The sequence below is a fragment of the Rhinopithecus bieti genome, unplaced genomic scaffold, assembly GCF_001698545.2.
Source record: "Rhinopithecus bieti isolate Rb0 unplaced genomic scaffold, ASM169854v2 scaffold_2572, whole genome shotgun sequence".
Taxonomy (NCBI): Eukaryota; Metazoa; Chordata; class Mammalia; order Primates; family Cercopithecidae; genus Rhinopithecus; species Rhinopithecus bieti.
In genome coordinates, this window is record NW_016804595.1 from 2,774,875 (window position 1) to 2,789,241 (window position 14,367).

General features: G+C 36.0%; 1 protein-coding gene across 2 annotated transcripts in view; it reads right to left on the reverse strand.

Annotated features, from left to right (window-relative positions):
• Positions 1 to 14,367, reverse strand: part of CAAP1 (caspase activity and apoptosis inhibitor 1) — a 56,935-nt gene that overhangs the window by 11,175 nt on the left and 31,393 nt on the right. For both annotated transcript variants that reach the window (XM_017869321.1, XM_017869322.1), the window contains exon 5: positions 11,616 to 11,689. In XM_017869321.1, the coding sequence (XP_017724810.1) occupies positions 11,616 to 11,689 (74 nt within the window). The remainder of the gene's footprint in view (positions 1 to 11,615; positions 11,690 to 14,367) is intronic.

The following is a 14,367-nucleotide window of genomic DNA, read 5'->3' on the forward strand; positions in this document are numbered from 1 at the left end:
CTCCTGACCTCGTGATCCACCCGTCTCGGCCTCCCAAAGTGCTGGGATTACAGGCTTGAGCCACCGCGCCCAGCCTATTCTTGTTATTTTTAATTGCATTTTTTATATTTTACCTCAGACCCAACTGTCTTTTATTTTTCTTGGTGGATTTCAATAATGTTAGTTTAACATCATGCATACATCAAAACTGTTTTTATTTCCTTTTTTTCCTTTAGGTATTTTTTAAAAAGCTTAAATTAAGTAGGCTTAAAGTACTAGCAGTGACCCAAACACATCTTTAGTTCACAAACATATTTTTGACATTTTGCCACAGACCATGTTATATGATTACTTCTAATAGTAAAACAATTTTTTTTTTTGAGATGGAGTCTCGCTCTGTCGCCCAGGCTGGAGTGTAGTGGCGTGATCTCGGCTCACCACAAGCTCCGCCTCCCAGGTTCACGCCATTCTCCTGCCTCAGCCTCCCAATGTAGCTGGGACTACAGGTGCCCGCCAACACACCCGGCTAATTTTTTGCATTTTTAGTAGCAACGAGGTTTCACCGTGTTAGCCAGGATGGTTTTGATCTCTGACCTCATGATTCGCCTGCCTCGGCCTCCCAAAGTGCTGGGGTTACGGGCGTGAGCCACCACACCCAGCTAGTAAAACAATTTTTGAACAAAACTTTGTGAAAACTTATGTTAATGCTTTACTGAAATAGGTATCACATTACCTGTTATATTTCTTACTACTGACTATACTTTATTTGAAGGAGTAGAAATAATTTACCTCACTTCTTCCTGAAAACTCTCTCTCACACACATACACACACGTATGTGGGCAGAGTGGGGATTGGAAAGACAGAACATGACTACTCCCCAAAATTTTGAGATCTCTGAATGAGTTATTTGGGGATGAAGTTAATTCTTTAGAAAGAATGTACAAGTTTTACCTCTTCTATTTGAAGATCATAATTGATAGGGAAAACCCTGTAATTCCCTAATACAAAAAATGAGAGTAAATTATCTTTGGAAATGTATTAATAAGTTTGCAGATGATGCTTTAAAAAATGAGTTACTGACTCTACTGGAATGATGAAAATTAAGAAATACTGAAAACACTTGAAGTATAAAGCTCTTCCAATAATTTGCCATGTTCTATTGTACGAGTCACTTAACATATACTAAATTATTTCAGATATATAAAAAGTTTTGGCATCTATGATGCAGTTATAATGGACAGATGAAACCTACGAAGGCATTCAGCAACACTGTGTTATGGAGAACTTGGCTTTGGTTTTTTTTTCTGTGTAGTGTATTAAACCACTGATTTAGATTTAAGTGCATTAGGTTGACCATCATTTATAAAATTTAATCGTGGCATAACTGATTTCTAAAGACAAAGAAAAAATGCAAATGATTTAGTAGAGAAAACCTGTCTAGTATTCTGTTGAACCGTCACTGAACTTCCAAATAACATGAATATCCACCAGCCTGTAAACTTGACTTTTAAGACTCACAAATCCATTAACTATCCCCTTCAGAGATTATTCCAAGAATCAAATAAATATTCACTAAGTACCTTTTACACATGCCATGATGGTGCTGTAAAGGCCTCAGAAGTAGGTCTTGCAAAATGTCAGAGTGACAAAACATTTGTGGCATGATTAAGACACAGGTTTTGCCTTCACATTTTGCTTAATGTATGGCATTATACTTTCACATACCAAATTATGCAATATAAAATATAACAGAATTTCAGAGTATACAAGGCAACAGGCAAAAATCAGGGAGACATTCATAGATACATGACATGAGACAGGTCTTTAAGAATGGGTAAAATCTACTAGGTGATATTAACAGAAGAGGAAACTCCAAAAATGGGCACAAGTAAAATGCTAGATGTAAGCTCAGTACAGAGGTATGTGAGCCTGACAGAATAAAATGCACAAGTGGGAATATATAAAAAAAGGCAGTATCCAAAATTATTGTCTCTGAAGACATCACCATTCTAGGACAAAAAGTACAATACAGACTCCCTGCTTGTCTTTTACAATGGATCAGATAAGTGGATATTTTTGGTCTTGCATTAGGGCACAGTAACAGGCTGACATAAGCAAGTCCTGACTATAATCTTTTGTCGAGTAAACTGAAAGTAAATAAAAAATTGTTTAAAATAGCATTTATCATTTCTCCTACCACTGATTAAACAGGGTTCTGAAAGAATAAAAGTTTGATATCAAAAATGAAAATACCTAAAAGGGAAAAATGAAGGCAGAATAGTTGTCTCAATTTCCAAGCACTGGAGCTTGGAAGCAAGCAACTTTTCCCCTTGAGATTTCTTGAAACTTATACTCATTCAAAAGGGCATCACACTCAAATACTTTCTGTTAGTAACATCTCAGTGCTCCACAATCTACCCATCCTAGGAAAGTGTGCTCGAACTCACTGTCTACTTCACAAACTACCATGTTTCTTGTGGCTTGTTTAAATATAAGCTCAGAAAGAGACACTAGAGACTTGATTCTTAATTTAGATAATGTAAAATTATTTTTAAATTAAATTTTTTTTGAGACAGGGTCTCACTCTGTCACCCAAGCTGGAGTGCAGTGGTGCAATCATGGCTCACTGCAATGTCTGCCTCCTGGGCTGAAGCAATCCTCCCATCTCAGTCTCCCAGGGCTCATGCCCGTAATCCAGCACTTTGGGAGGCCAAGAGAGATGGATCACTTGAGGTCAGGAGTTTTGAGACCAGCCTAGCCAACATGGTGAAACCCCGTCTCTATTAAAAATACAAAAATTAGCTGGGCGTGGTGGTGTGCACCTGTAATTCCAACTACTCAGGAGAAGGAGGCAGGAGAATTGCTTGAACCCGGGAGGCGGAGGTTGCAGCGAGCTGAGATCACACCACTGCACTCCAGCGTGGCTGACAGAGAGAGGCTCTGTCTCAAAAACAAACCAAAAAAAGGGTATTGAGAGAAGAGGGGAGGTGAGCAGAAGTAGGTTAGGGAAGGGAAGGGAAGGCTTCATAGATATGGAAATAATCTTAAAAACAGTAGTTTGACATAAATAAGAGTACACTACTGGTGTAAATAAGTTTAGATCTCAGATTTGATATATTGGAACAGAGGTATTAACACTTGCAGTCACAACTGATAGGCTGTGAACTAGACATGTGTTAGATCAACACAGTCCTGGTTTTCAAAAGGTGACTTCTATAAGACTGTAGTACAGTAAACCTGACATCAATTCCCAGTGAAATTCTAGGTTTATTAGAAGGTTTATGAGCTCTGGGGGGGAAAAAATTAGTATCAACTAGTTTAGACAGATCAGGTAACATTTGATCAGGAATCTAAATGATGCATGGAAGACCCATATGGTTATCTGAGGAGGAAGCACGCAGGCAGAAGGAACAGCAAAAGCAAAGCCCCTGACACAAGAGTGTCTGCAGTGCTAGAAGAAAGCAATGAGGCAGGAGCAGAGATAGCAAGGCAGAGAGTAACAGGGCACATCATGTTAAGGCTGTACTGGCCAAAGGAAAGATGGACTATGGATTTTGTGTAGAGGTGGGAAGCTATTAGAAGGCTTTGATAAGAACATTGACATGACCATTCGTACATTACAAAATAATCAGAGTGAAAGAGACTCCCATGAGCATGGATAGAAACAGGGGGATCAGGATGGAGATGAAGGAAAGGACTGAAGAATGATTCCAAGGTTCTTGGCCTGGACACTGAGAAGAATGTAACTGCTATTTATTAAGATGGGGACAGATGGTAGAAGCAGCAAGGTATTGTAGTTTTTATGTTTCTTGTTTTTTGGGTGGGTAGAGAGTCAGAGAGGGATCTAGAATTTATTCAGGTACACATAAACTTTAAGATGCTCACTGGACATTTAATAAGTAAACTGGATACACAAGTGTTAGAAGTCAGAATTGTAGAAATAAATTAGTAGCTGCCAGTCTTGAAACTACATAAGATCATCAGTCAGACAGGGTAGAAAAAAGTCAGTCCTGGGGCACTCATCCTTTAGAAGTCAGAAAAAGCCAGGAAAGCCAGTGTCAAGAAAGAGAAAATAACCAATGCTGTCATATGCCGCTGATGGGCCAAGATGAGAACTGAGCAATGATGAGTGAAATGGCTGCTGGCAGTAATTCACCACAGAGAGGGACATTAATTAGGTGGAGAAATGAAGTATTTGCAGGTACCAAAAGGTAGCAGGATCAGGATTCAAACAGAGGGGCTGGTCTTGGCAGCACAAACAGTTCATCCATTTTAACATGAGATAAGGGGAGTATATAGGTTCAGATACAGGTGAATATGAAAAAATTTATTTACATATCTGTTTTCCTTTATTAGACAAGTTCTTTCCAGATCAGGACATATTTATCTTTCCATCCTTAGTGCCTAGAACAAAAGAGTAAGTTTGTTGGATGAAGGGGTGAACTTCAAAATTTTAAGAGCTATTATTTAGAAGATGTATTAAACTCATTTTCTTCAAACCAAAGGGCACGGAGAAACCAATGAATACAAGTTACATAAAGGCATATTATGATTCAATATATAGAGACCCTTTTACCAATTAGAAACTGCCAGGTTGATAACTGAGGTGATGAGACAGACAACAATAACAGAAATAATTACAAGGGCTGATCCTTTTGAGCACTTAATATGTACTAAGCACTGCTCTAAAGCATTTTGTGTGTATTAATTCATTCAATCCTTACACTTACATAATGAAACAGGCACTCATATTTACTATCCTTATTTTATAAATGAGGAAGCTGAGGAACAGAGAGTTTAAGTAACTTGCCCGGGGTTCACATAGCTAAAGTAGCAAAACAAAATCAAACCCAAGTAAGTTTCCAAAACCTATGCACTTAAAACATTCTATACTATTTTCCAGAACCTAACAGATTCAAAATAACCACAGAAGCTTCACAAACTAGGATGCTGGGTTCAGCCGAATGTATCTTCTTCTTGTGCGTCCCTTAAATGATATATTTACAAAGTCTCACCTGAATAAATATAGTATGCACCAAACATACACCTAGAGTCTGTGTATTACATATGAATAACTAGTAAGAGAACAAAAAGACAAGCTACAGATTCAGAGAAAACATTTGTAAAACATATGTGACAAAGCACAGGTATCCAAAATACATAGCGAGCTCTTAAAACAACAATACGAAAACAACCCAGTTTTTAAAATGCACAAATGATCTGAAAAGGCAACTCACCAAATATATAAAATGGCAATTAGGTGAATGAAAGATGTTCAACATCATATATCATTAGGGAATTGCAAAAGAAAACAAGAGATTACTTATACGCCTATTAGAATGACCAAAATCCAAAACACTGAAACTACCAAATGCTGATGAGAATGTGGAGCAATGGGAACTCTCATTCATCATCAGTGGGAATGCAAAATTGTACACTTTGGAATACAGTTAAGCAATTTCTTACAAAACTAAACTTGGTATTTATCCAAATAGGTTGCAAAGTTATGTCCACACAAAAACCTGCACACTATTTTATTCGTAATTGCCAAAACTTGGAAGCAACCAAGATGTCATGGGTGAATGGATAAACTGTTGTACATTCATGCAATGGAAAATATTCAGCAATAAAACAAAATGTGCTATCAAGCCACACAAAGACATGGAGAAACTTCAAATACTGAGTGACAGAAACCAACCTGAAAAGGCTACACACTGTATGATTCAAAACTACAGAGATTCCAGGAAAAGCAAAACTATAGGGACTATAAAACGATCAGTGGCTGTCAGGGGTTGGGGGAGAGAGAGGGCAGGATAAACAGGTAGAACACAGAAGATTTTTAAGGCAGTGAAAATATTCTGTATATTGTAATAGTGGATTGAGGTCATTATAAAATTATCAAAACCCATAGAATGTACAACACAAAGGGTAAGCCCTAATCATAAATTATGGACTTGGTTAATAATAATGTACAAATTGGTTCACTTGGGAAAGAGTTGGTAAGCAGGTATATAGGAACTCTCTACTTCCTGCTCACTTTTTCTGTAAACCTAAAGCTGCTACTAAAAAAAAGCCTTTTTTTAAATAAAAAGTAAAGTGTAAGTTCATCATGTATCAACTATACGATGTGGCAGCCAAAACTGTAAATTAAATCATAGATTATGATGTGCTGTGTGTAGAGTTCTGAAACTGGTAACCAAATCTGGATTCAAGCCTAGTATTTACTGTCTTTCCTTTGGTAGGAGCACTTTGGTAAAGAGGTGCTTTCCCTAATGAACTGAGTAAGAGCGTAATGACTAAAAAGAACCCAGTGTCCCAATAATGATTGAAGGTTTACACTATGTGACCTCCAAAGTAGATGCCTTAGGAGTATGTCTAAGATCCTATGATATACATCACAGGACAGAATGTGTAAAATGAGTACTTAAAACATTTCTCTCAAAATACTGAAATATTTGTGGTGCAATTATGGCTTACTGCAGCTTCGACCTCCTTCCTGGGTTGAAGCGATTCTCCCTCCGCGGCCTCCTAAAATGCTGGGATTGTGGGCATGAGCCTCGCCAATAATTTTTTTTAAAAGGGGGAAGGGTAGGATTTGAACCTATTTGAAGCAAAACTCTGTGTGCATATTTTGTGCTTGCATGTCTTTAAGGAAAAGATTCTCACATGAGACAGTTAATGTACAAATATTCAAAATAAGATGTAAATATCTTCATTGACTTTGATCATTTTATACAGCATTTAACTATATTATTTATTTCAATGACTGTATTCAAATGAATATATTTTAAGGAACCATTAAACAGATCAAAGACTAAATCAAACATATTTTCTTTTCTTCCAATAGAATAAAAAATGTAGAGATAACAAAAAAAGGAGATATTTCACATTGCTTCCATTAAACAATTTAGGAAAACAGTTATTAACCATTCTTCCTAAGCACAAACAATGCACAAGGCCTGGTCTTAACCAAACCTGACAGCTAGAAACGAACTTGAAGACCAAGGCCAAACAGCCAACCATTGCTTGAATCCTCTACAACAGCACCACCACATGGCTGTATATGTGGCCTGTGTCCAAACATCTTCAGCATCAGAAACATCTTAGAAGGCAGTCCACTGCGTTAGACCAAAAAATTTTGTTTAATGATAATGCTATCTATTGGTTCTATTTTTTTTTCTCCAAAGGCCATATAGAAAAAATCTAATCACGCTTCCATTTAATGGTACTTCAAATATGTTACAGCAACAACTATAAACCTCAACTCTTCAATCTAACTTAACAAAGCTATTTCTCATGTATAGTTTTAAAATTTCTCTCATGAAAACTTCCAAGAAAAAATACAAACCATAAGAACTGAATTTTTGAATTTACAAATTTACAAAGTAAAAAGTTTCTACACAAAACGACATACTTCCCAATTTGTAAAACTTTAACGCAACAATTTAAATACAGACCATATTTTAACCATTTGCTGAATGTCTGCAGTAAACCTTAACATTTAGCAGAATACTTGATTTTTTTTTTTTTTTTTTTTTTTTTTTTTTTTTTTTTTTTTTTTTTTCTTTTTTGGAGACGGAGGTCTCGCCCGAATCGCCCAGGCTGGGAGTGCAGTGGCCGGATCCAGCTCACACGCTGCAAGCTCCGCCTCCTGGGTTTTACACCATTCTCTCTGCTCACCTCAGCTCCCGAGTAGCTGGGACTACAGGCACCGCCACATCGCGGCTAGTTTTGTATTTTTTTAGTAGAGACGGGGTTTCACCGTGTTATGCAGTGATGGTCTCGACTCCTGATCGTGATCCGCCCCTCAGCCCGGCCCTCCCAAAGTGATGGGATACAGGGCTTGAGCCAGCCCGGCCCTTGATATTTTTAAAGTATTTTCTACAAATGAAATACCTTCAACAAAGTTTTCAACTACAGCACAACTGACCAATTCAGAAAATTTATATAAGCCACCATTATTTGAAAAGCAGCAATCTCTGAAATCCTCCAGGAAATTAACATAAGATCTCAAACTTGCACATGTGAGCTTGCACAGGTACATGTGCATGCACACGTGTACCTACACACGTGCTATAGCTGTGCTAAGGAGTAAAAACTGTAACTGATGTTTCTTATACAACTGCATTCTGACTGAAATTATTTAAGAAATAATTTCTGGCTGGGTACAGTGGCTCACGCCTGTAATCCCAGCACATTGGAAGGCCAAGGTGGGTGGATCACCTGAGGTAGGAAGTTCGGGACCAGCCTGGCCAACATGGTGAAACCCCATCTCTACTAAAAATACAAAAATTAGCCAGGCATGGTAGTGGGCACCCATAATCCCAGCTACTTGGGAGGCTGAAGCAAGAGAATTGCTTGAACCCGGGAGGTGGAGGTTATAGCGAGCTGAAATCACACCACTGCACTCCAGCCTAGGCGACACAGCAAAAAAATAAAAAGAAAGAAAGAAAGAATTTCTAACAGAAGAGTTTCTGTTTTACTACAGTTCCAATCATTGAACCAACAGATTATATTTACATTTAAATAGTATTTTCATTGTAAAGGTAGTTCCTTTTATTAGTCCATTATTAAAGTGCAGTAGAAGTTAGTGTACAATCTGATACTCATCTTCAGCACTGCTGGTTTCAAAAATATTTTCTAGCAACAAAAACAAATGAAACCAGCACTAGACAAGAAAATGCCAATTTGAACTTAATGCATAATTAATACTTGTGTATTATTCAAGTAATACTTCAGTATTTTAAATGCTCTACTGATAACGTAAATAACTTATATACCATTAATAGGTCACGATATGATTTATTTTATTCTGAAAGAGCAAAAAGAAAATTCAATGCTGCTTTACATTTTGGTCTACTGAACAAAAGGTTACTTTCGTACTAAATAAGCTTCAGTGAATTTTCTCAATTGGTCAAGCCATTAAAATGACAATGCATTCACAAGGAGCTTATATTCTGCTTTTATTGAGCTCACTGTGAACAAAAATAGCCAGCTATGCAAGAAAAGTTAGAGATATTAGATGTTGCAGGTTATGCACATTACAAATAGAAAATATTAGTGCATTAGAAAAAAGGGAATAATCTTTATTGAGCCTATCAGGATGTCTATTTCTTGATATACCTCTCAGCTTGTTTGGTAACTTCAAGTTACTATCTAGTTCAGATTTCAGCTATATTATCTGGAAGATGTTCTCCATAAATAAATATTCTAAGTAACTTATGTTTATCCATTATGAAATAAAACATTTTATATTTTAATCATTTTGTAGATACTCTTCCAAAAGATTTTATTTCCCTGCTTTTTTAAAAAGGTTAAAACTGGCCGGGTGCAGTGGCTCATGCCTGTAATTCCAGCACTTTGGGAGGCAGAGGTGGGCAAATCACGAGGTCAGGAGATTGAGACCACCCTGGCCAACACAGTGAAACCCCAACTCTACTAAAAATACAAAAAAAAAAAAAAAAATTAGCTGGGCGTGGTGGCGGGCGCCTGTAGTCCCAGCTACTCGGGAGGCTGAGGCATGAGAATGGCGTGAACCCAGGAGGCAGAGCTTGCAGTGGGCCGAGACTGTGCCACTGCACTCCAGCCTGGGCGACAGAGCGAGACTCTGTTTTAAAAAAAAAAAAAAAAAAGGTTAAAACTTAATTTAACTATTTCCTATAGATTTAGTCACAACATGAGCATGAACTGTATTATACAATGTACTGCTACACTTTGATCTTACGTCTTCTCAACTCTGCTTGATGCCATCAGTGTGTTCTTAACGTCTCATACCGCAATGAGGACCTGAGTGTGGTGCAGGCTCCTAAGCATAAAAGGCCTGGGTTTTTGAAATCTGGCTTGTCGGAGGTCTTCTCTGCCTCTCTGCACCTTCATGACTGGTTTTTCACATGACTGAAGTTCTCATAAGAAATCACAGCAAATCAGGCTGTTGACACTAGGAAGGGAGTTCTAAAGAACTCTGAGTGTGTGAACATGGGAAAAGAAAAACATCTTCTCTTATAAGGTAGCACTGGCTAATCTGTGGTCTCCACTAGCTTTTCTTATCCTTTATAGAACATTCTCTTCTCCTCAGATGATCTAATAGCATGTCCTCTACACTGCCTGTTCATTTGATACAAAGAGCAGAAACAAAGAAGAAACAGCAGCAGTGTAGTCTAATGATACATGAGATGTAATCTAATTATACATGAGGTGTAAGGTAATATGATTATGATTATATTATATAAAATAATATGTGTTTAGCATGTATTTATATATGACAAATAAATGTCAATTAAATTATGAATCTGAGTTTATGGGGGTGCTCAGAAGAAGAGTACAAAGATGTAATTTTGTCTGGCTATATATGAGGTTATCACAACAGGACTTTTGAAAAGCAGTGGGAATTTTCTGAACAATCAGAAATATTCATAAATCCTACAGTAAATAAATCAGAATTACAGAAAATCTAGATTTTGCTCTCTCTATATAAACTGAACAAATCACTGAATTCATTATCTAACCTTTTTTTCCACTTTTTAAATTAAGCATTAATAAAAGACCGGTTTTAAAAAAATTTTGCCTAAATAGCAACTTGTTTTCTCTACCAAATAAGTTCATATAACTCATATTTTAGAGAAACTATTCTAAGCCATCAAAGATTAGGTGATTACATGATAGATAACCTAATCTTCTTGGCTGCAATAAATTTTTACTGCTCTGAATTAATTTTATCAGAAACAAATGTGAGCTGGCATTTGAGTAACTAATAAAACTTATTTTAACTTTCAATTCTTCCTACTAAAAGATAAAAAAGAAGCAAAAAAAGCTAAAGATTAGCCCTACTAATGTACTTGGCTTGAATAAATTAAAATTACCACTTTATTTCTGCTAGCTGGTAATGACAAAAACTGATTTAAAGAAAGCAATAAATAAGGAAGAAAGTAAGTAAACAAAGACAAAATACCTCGGGGGAAAAAAGTTATCCTATAAAACTTACTGTTTTTTTTTTTTTTCCATATACAACCCAAAGCTACCCAGTTAACGTATCTCCAATGTCTTGTAGCTGATGATATATAAATTACTGAAATAGGACGGGCACGGTGGCTCACACCTGTAATCCCAGCACTTTGGGAGGCCGAGGCCGGTGTATCACAAGGTCAGGAGATCTAGACCATCCTGGCTAAGACGGTGAAACCCCATCTCTACTAAAAATACAAAAAATTAGCTGGGCGTGGTGGTGGGCACCTGTAGTCCCAGCTACTTGGGAGGCTGAGGCAAGAGAATGGCGTGAACTCGGGAGGTGGAGCTTGCAGTGAGCGGAGATCGTGCCACTGCCCTCCAGCCTGGGTGACAGGGCGGGACTCCATCTCAAAAATAAATAAAATAAATTACTGAAATAAAACTATTCAAGATGATAAAACATTTTCTGGTGGCTTCTGTAACTATACATCACAAAATATAGTCACTCCAGTAGCTAAAAGAATCATGAAGTAAAGGATATATTCTTTACACTTCTGATTTTTGACCAAATAAATTGCTCTCTTCCTCTATCTGTAAAATGGGGTGAGTTAGACACTGAAAATTTATTATTGGTAAACTGATTCTATTCTTCAGGTAAATTTTATATAATAATCAAGTACTTGATTCATACCTTGTTTTAATTCCAAACCTTCAGGTTGCTTATTCTCTCTCATGGATGAAGCAGAATCTATACAGATGTCTTGCCTGGGAAATGAAAATAAGATCAACTTTTAAAACTATATTCAATCACATAATATTTACTACCCAGGTTCCCAGAATTAAGTTAGGCACTAGGGAAGACAGGCTAAATTCTTCTAAGCTCCCAGGGTATTATTCAGTGTACTCTGGAAACTCAGAAACATGTACTCAAGTGTCAGAAGCAGCAGCTACAAACTACTAGCAATTTAAGCAGTACACTTCTTTGTAAAATCAAGGGGCAAACCTGAAAGGAACATGGAAGTAATTTTTTCTCCCTTCCAATACTCTGCAGGGTAGCTGATAGGAGGAATCACAACTCACAGCAGTATCCAATAATTTTTCAAGTTCAATTGTTAAATTTAATGAGCATTTTGGCATTCAAATTACTTTATATTCATTTAATTTCATACCTCAAATGCTTTGATGTCTACAGTATGTGGAAAATACATATTTTATATGTAATACACATATGTAATCAAAGTAAAAGGATTAAATAAGATCATGTAAAAAAGTTTCAATTCACTATGTTCTGGAATACAGCTGCAAAATAATGTGCTTTCTTAGCATTATACAGTGTTAATATACTTTTCAGCAAAAAGGTCAAGAAATTATAAATATTCAAATGAGCTATGTGACCATTTTCTTCAAAATAGGCATCTCTATCACCTTCTGAGAATTTTTATACACATCCTAAGGATAACATACCAGCAATATTTAGGAAATCTTCCTATTCGCAACCATTGTGTCTATTCATTAACAGTAACAAATCTGTCAAATAATCAAAGGATTAAAAAAGACTTGTGATCATTTCTTTGAGAAGTTTACAATATTCTTTACAGTCAGCACCTCTGGCACTTATATGTTTGTTTTGTATTAAAACTGCACTAATAAAGCCCAAACTCAGAGAATACAAAATTATTTGGCTTTGCTGTTAATTATGACATCAGAAATTTATAATTGGGATATCTCAGTGTTTTACACTTCTCTCCAACGTCACCTACTCAGATTTTATTCGTTCACCAGAATGACTGGCAGGTCCCAAGGAGGGTATCAACAATTTTCCTTGGCAATCCAGGGACAGATTAAATGCCAGTATACTACATTAAGAGCTTTGCAAGGCTTAAAGTTAAAATGTGCTACCTCAAACCTTCCAGTCAAATTAGATTTTACCTACTGGGAGCATTAGTCTAAGTACTTTTCTTGAGAGAAAAATGTTTGCTTTTACACATCCTAGAACTGCATTTAATTATTCTTCTAAACATACACATCTAAATTTACAAAAAAAAAAAAAAAAAAAGACTTCAAAATATAATGTAACGTCACCAGTAAGAGGAGGATGGATACACGTAATATTCTAAGGAAGATGTATCATTTATATAATATTCTAGCTGAGAATATATAAACCTGTATTATGAAGAATCACCAAACTCAAAATGGAAATAAGTAATGTTCTGTTAAGGAAAGCTGAATGTCATTGTTACAAAATACAAAGGCTGTGGATCTATTCCAGGTTCAAGGGTTGCTAAAGAGCCAAGACAATTAAATGTTATAACTGACCTGAGACTGCTGAACTGCTGGGAAATTGTTATGAAGGTCATTACTGAGTTAAAAGACACACTGAAATACTGATGGGGAACTGGATAAAAGTATTGTATCAATGTTAAATTTACTCAAGTTGATACTGTGTTACAGTTACATAATAGAGTATCTCTCTCTTGGAAAAACAATGTAACATATAGAGAAAAGTGTCATGATGTATATAACTTAGCTTCCAATGTTTCATTAAAAAATATACATATATAAAAAGTTAGTATGCAAATGGGATAGAAGATCAATAAGTAAATCCTGATAAAGGGTATATGGATATTTCTTGTACTATTCTTATTCTTGCAACATTGTAATAAGTCTGAAAGTGTTTCCAAATGTTTTAATAACTCAATATAACTGCCTTCCTTCCCTATGAAAGCCCCTTAGAGCCCCTTTAAATAAAAATTGGACCCCTCTATAAGGACTATCTTCTCTCATACAACAATTTATTTTAGTGCCCAAAGTGAACTTCTACAACATTCTATTTTAAGTTGGGTTCTATTAGGCTGTTGAAGTCACCAAACAGAATTTCAGACAGTAAGTATTGTACACCACCCTGTGGCAGAAAAGTGAAGTTAGATGCTGTCAGTTTACCTGAAGAAAAAGGAAAAAAAAAAATCCCAGAAAGTTTTCAATAGTTTGAAAATTTTAAATCTATACTAGCAATTTTTACAAGATGTACTTTATGATTAAAATATAAAATTCTCTAATACAATTTAAAGATCTCCAATAAATGGCATAAAAGGCAAGATATTTACAAAAAGGAAATGTCTTAAATTGTAAGAAAATTATGTGTACATGTCTTTTTATTTCTAGTTAAGAAAATAAAAATTTTGTCCCCTCTCAGCTGGTAAGACATACTAGGTGCCAGAATCAGGAAAACTAAAGCAATTCCAATTTATACTTAAATGACATTCAAATATTTCTATCAAACACTTTAAGGAAGACTTTTATAAACAACTGGAAAAAGAGGAATGGGGAGAGGGTGGGAACACATTGCCAAAACCAGTTTGGGTTATGATTTTTGCAATTATCTTTGTGCTCCTTTCCGTTTAAATTTAAAAAAAAAAAAAAAAAAAAAAAAGCTATTTTTTTTT